Source organism: Pseudorasbora parva, chromosome 12, assembly GCF_024679245.1.
Source record: "Pseudorasbora parva isolate DD20220531a chromosome 12, ASM2467924v1, whole genome shotgun sequence".
NCBI lineage: Eukaryota > Metazoa > Chordata > Actinopteri > Cypriniformes > Gobionidae > Pseudorasbora > Pseudorasbora parva.
The window spans coordinates 3803786-3809537 of record NC_090183.1 but is presented as its reverse complement, the minus strand read 5'-3'; the positions used below and the strand labels follow the sequence as shown (position 1 = coordinate 3809537).

The 5752-nt window shown below is 36.1% G+C and overlaps 1 protein-coding gene across 2 annotated transcripts; it reads left to right on the top strand.

The window, feature by feature from the left end:
• The first annotated feature begins 279 nt into the window (after positions 1 to 279).
• Positions 280 to 4198, top strand: nat8l2 (N-acetyltransferase 8-like 2). 2 transcript variants are annotated; one of them, XM_067458227.1, is made up of 2 exons: positions 280 to 298; positions 1877 to 4198. In XM_067458227.1, the coding sequence occupies exons 1-2, from the start codon at positions 295 to 297 to the stop codon at positions 2560 to 2562; spliced, it is 690 nt and encodes a 229-aa protein (XP_067314328.1). In that variant the 5' UTR covers positions 280 to 294; the 3' UTR covers positions 2563 to 4198. The 2 variants fall into 2 exon arrangements, with proteins under 2 accessions (XP_067314328.1, XP_067314329.1); XM_067458228.1 differs by lacking the exon at positions 280 to 298 and adding an exon at positions 394 to 541.
• Positions 4199 to 5752: the final 1554 nt, after the last annotated feature.

The following is a 5752-nucleotide window of genomic DNA, read 5'->3' as shown; positions in this document are numbered from 1 at the left end:
AAATACTGAATTTGGGATTTTCCTTAGTTGTCAGTTATAATCATCAAAATTTAAATAAATAAAATATAAAATACATCAGCCTGTGTGTAATGAATTAATATAAGATACAAGTTTCACTTTTTGAATGGAATTAGTGAAATAAATCAACCTTTTGATGATATTCCAATTATATGACCAGCACCAACCTGTTCAGCACATCAAAAGCAGTGCAAGTCAATCTCAGCAGCGGAACCGGTAAGTACCGCTAGATGGCGATAACAGCAGGACAGCGCGACGACCACCTCAGAGGAACAGATGAGTGAGTTCATATCATTTCCTGATCTTTTCCCAACTTCATAACATTTCATTAAACTATAAACTCCAAATGAAAATGGTAAATGTCCGGTCTGAACCGAGAATGTCTCAGTCGCGGACTTTGACCTGATAAAAGCGCTGACAGTGAGTTTGAGACGCTCTAAATGTGATCGTCAGTTAATGTTCTGTCAGACAGCAACCGAATAACGTTACGGATTGGAAATAAAAAGGATACCCAAATTAAATAGTAAGTAGCGAACATCTATCTATCTATCTATCTATCTATCTATCTATCTATCTATCTATCTATCTATCTATCTATCTATCTATCTATCTATCTATCTATCTATCTATCGATCTATCTATCTATGTATCTATATGGGATGATTTTAGACTCAAAATGATTACTTTTTACTATCCACAAACAAATGCCTTTCAACTTGTGCAAAACACAGACTTGCATGAATGTGCTGCGGTTTGTGTAAATAGAGACATTTTTGTGAATGCAAATGTTTTATTTTGCAGTATCATAATTTGCGCGTTCAAATAAGATGTGCATTTGTGGATCATGTGACAGACACGCATGCATTAATTGGCGTCTTTTCTGCGTTGATCTCATTTGATTCATTTGGATTTTGAGACTTTCATTTCGCGTTTTCAAGCATTTCACCACACAGACACAAACAACTACCAGCGAATAGCCTACACCTGGTGCTGATTATTAATTTATGCACAAATACCAAATGTGCATTGATACATTTAAACAAATACTTTACCACTTGTGTGAGCAAAATCCAGATATAGACGTGAATGTGCAGCATTTTGTACAAATAGAGATATTACTGTGAATACAAAAATTCGATTTTGCATTAATGTTGGTCAGAATTTGTGCATGCAAGGAGTAAGATGTGGATTTGTGGATCTGGTGACGTGCGTGCATTCATTGACTCATTTGCGAGTCGTTTCTATTTGATTCATTTGGATTTTGAGACTTTCATTTCGCCGGTTTGGCTTTGCACGATCCACACACAGCTTGTGGAAGAAAACCTGCTACCCACTAGATGGCGGTATCCTGCCGAAACAGACACCGGCACCATAAGTGTTTTTCTGCCTTTATAACGCTTAATGTTTCCAATCCTCGTTATGAAGACGAGGAAACTCTTAACAGTAGGCTAACATTAAAAAGGTAAGAATAACGCATACTTTGTATAGGAAGGCAGATTAAATCAGGTTATGAACACAAAATGTTTTATCACAATATTTTTATCCCATAGAAAACCATTATAAAATGCTTAATATGCAATATAGCATTATGTTCAATAAAGTGTAGCCTTTTACTCCATTAAGCCATATTAAGCGTTTTCTTTTATAATGGGCTCTTAGCCTACTGTATATATATATATATATATATATATATATATATATATATATATATATATATATATATATATATATATATATATATTTGATTATATATACATTTCAGCCAATTACAGTGCATTTGTTTAAATCCTTTATGTATTTGAATTATTTCTATTCTCTCTTTCCATTTCTGTTTGATTTGCTCTTCACTCTCCACCAGTGCACATTGCAATCCGGCGCTATCATCCCTCTGACCGGGAGCCTGTGGAAAGAGTTTTCCGAGATGGGATACAGGAGCACATCAATCCTGCGTTCCTGTACGCCATGACCCGACCGCTGCACATAACCGTAACCCTGCTCATGTACATGGGCGTCTATGTGAAGTGTGGACAGTCAGCGGTTCTGGCCCTGGTGTCTGGAGGAGCCTGGGTAGGCCTCGTGTACTTCTGCTGCTTTGAGTTCTACTCTGGCTACGTCCGAGCTAGACTCAACACGGATATGCAAGATATTCCGGGTTACTACCTCAGCAATCCAGACAACTGCTTCTGGGTTGCCGAAGCTGATGTGAACGGCCGGCCTCAGATTTTAGGAATGGTGGCTGTGGAAGGTAAAAATGACCCGGGAAGCGATGGGAAAAAGTATGGCGAGGTTTACCGAATGATTGTTTCATCCAGGTGTCGCCGAGCTGGTCTCGGTCTACGGTTGGCTAAAACCGCAGAAGCCTTCTGTAAGGAACGTGGCTTCTCAAAGATCGAGCTTTCCACCTCTTCTACGCAGAAAGCAGCCGTGGCGCTGTACTTTAAGCTGGGCTTTAAAATCATCCTGGTTCATATGCAATCTGAGTCCCCACGGTGGATCATCTGGATGACTCGAGTCACAATTCTGACCATGGAGAAGAACATCTGATCATGGACTTTGCATTTAAAGGCTGAAAATTACTTCTGAGTAATGTACTGTTTGTCTTTAGTTGCTTAGTTACACTTTTTAATCATACAAAATGTAATTAATGCTATATAAGATTTTTCACTTTTGAATTGGATTCCTTATTCATTTCTAGCACTCAAAAACATTTTAAGCCTGTTTTTCAAGATTTACGCATTTTAATTAAAAGTAAAATTCCATCAAATTAAATTGAGTAATCCTTACAAATGATTTATTAATAAAAAAATAAATAAAACATATTAATAAAGCATTTTGTATAAGTCTTAATGGAACAAGGGAATGGACCGTTTCGTTTATGTGATTTGTATCCATAACCTTTTATAGAGTTGCCAAATGGCAACAATTAATTTCTACTATTTCCTTGCTGTTCAGAAAAAAAATACAATAAATTGAACTATGGGAATTAAAGGGGCAGTCTTTTTTTTTTTTTTTTTTAGGTCAAATGACATTTGAATGTCCCTCCGATACTCTTTCCCACATCACCTCACAGATTAAGACACCTGTTGAAGTGCTCCAGAAATTGCTCTAATAAACTAATGTCTGATATCTGTTATCAAAGGTTTTCTTTATCTTTGATAAGTCAATTTGATATTTTAATTCACAAATCAACTTTAAAAATCAACTTTTAGTTTCACTGTAAATTGAGAAAATATCAATGTTTCTATATGTTTCCCTGTGCCACAGGGGAATTGCAGTAAAATATTTCCCCATTGGGATTTTTGATAGATAGTAGCATCAACAATATGATTGCATTTATTTCAAGTGTTTATTGTAGTATAGTTGTGTTTACAGTAAGTAACCATGATTTTTTCTTTTCAGAAAATTAATACAGCGATATTTTTCGGAAAGGGCAATAGAATGAGTGCAGAGTTAGCTCTTCCGTGTGATGAGAGGGAGGATGAGTTAGCCAAATTATAGGGATTAAAAAAATTAAAAAGTTATGATAACATGCTTTTACATTGCTATAACTCATCAAAATAAGCTAATCAAATTTAAACTTTTTTATAAATTAAGATTCAACTTTGTTTTTAAGTCAGTTTAATGGCAGTTGCTTCAATGCTTTTAGGGGTGTGGTCCTGGTCAAGACAATCTCCTGAACTCCAAACTGAATGTCAGAATGGGAAAGAAAGGTGATTTAAGCGATTTTGAGCGTGGCATGGTTGTTGGTGCCAGACGGGCCAGTCTGAGTATTTCACAATCTGCTCAGTTACTGGGATTTTCACGCACAACCATTTCTAGGGTTTACAAAGAATGGTGTGAAAAGGGAAGAACATTGAGTATGCGACAGTCCTGTGGGCGAAAATGCCTTGTTGATGCTCGAGGTCAGAGGAGAATTGGCCGACTGATTCAAGCTGATATTCACGAGTTCACACTTACATCAATTAAATAGAGTAAAGATTCTGCGTATTTGGCGTGCTGTCCGGTGAGGGCTCCGGGCTCGAAAATCTGGCCCGAACCCAGAGTATCCCCCCTCCATGATGAAGATACCCTGGTGAAAAAAAAGTATGCTTTATTGTATTTCAAAGAGGCAGAGCTGCTGACGGTACTCGTCTGGCTGACGCTCACTCGCGGGAGGTTTGCAGCCTTGCAGGTGAAGTACAATGTTGCATTTATTTAATAAAACACTGAGAGCGGAAAGTAGTACATTGCTCATTATGCAATGTACTTTCATAAAAATGTGACGTAATTGAACTGGTCCGAAGAATGAGCAATGTACTACTTTCCGCTCTCAGTGTTTTATTAAATAAATGCAACATTGTACTTCACCTGCAAGGCTGCAAACCTCCCGCGAGTGAGCGTCATACAGACGAGTACCGTCAGCAGCTCTGCCTCTGATTGGCTGCAGACATTGAGCAACACAATCTGATTGGTCACAGACCAATGAAGAGACATTTGAATTCCGATAAGAAACAACTATTTAACTCATATTTTCTTGCGTTGTATTTTAAGTGTACTGTTGGTTTAATATAGATGTGTGTGTACGATTGTAACACGATTCTTCTTTGCCAGTGTAAACTTATTAAACATATTTACACTTAAATCACAACTAAAGTAGGGCTTATAGCATACACTGCATATATTTAAAAATGGGCTTTTAGTGCATATAATAATAATTTATTTATATAATAATAATTTATTATCACTTATTTATTCATGCTTAAGCTTGAACAGTTAAGCATGAATAAATAACCTTAAACAGTATTTAACTTTTTATACAGCTTAATGATATTAATTATGTATTTTAAAAATATGCTTTAGTCAGTGCATTGTTAACAATGACAATTTTGAGCATACGTTTAAAATATATAAAAAATACATTTTAAAGTAATGTTCAAATAAGTACACTTTACAAAAGTACACTGAACTTTCATTTAAAGTATATTTTTCTACAATATATTTTTAGAAAATATACTAAAATACAATTATTTTAAAGTGTGTTAAAAGTTGTATTGTGAAATATGATGCTAATATATTTTTTATATATTTAGGAATGGTACATTTTTTGTAAGTATATTTCTAATATACTATTGGAAAAGAGAATATATTTGAAATACAATAAAGTATTCCTTTTTTCACCAGGGGCAGCAGCTTGTTGAATCAATGCCACGTAGAATTAAAACAGTTCTGAAGGAGAAAGGCGGTCAAACACAGTATTAGTATGGTGTTGGTGTTCCTAATAATCCTTTAGTTGAGTGTAAATGTGACTTGGAATTGGAAATAAACGGAGACGCTGGAAATAAATGGACATACAAATAAAGTTATCCATTGTAAAATGACACCAAAACTCAAAGTCAGTTATCAAAACATCCTGGAGATTATTCTGAACTTTTACGATGATTTATAAGGTGGTTAACAATGTTAGGAAAATGAATGTTACAAGAAACACTTAATATTGATCAAATAAATAAGATATCTCTGCTATACTACTAAACAGACACTAGATGGAGGCATCAGCCTCAAGCTGTTCATTCTTGGATACACGTAGTCAGGGGCGTAGCACCAAATTTTGGGCCCTGGGTACAAACCATCTTGCTGGGCCCCCGTACCATGTATGTGTATGTATAGAAAACCCCCCCCTGCCTCGGGCCCTGGTTACTCAGTACCCTTTATCCCCCCAGTCCCACGCCCCTGCACGTAGTGGATCAGATACTCC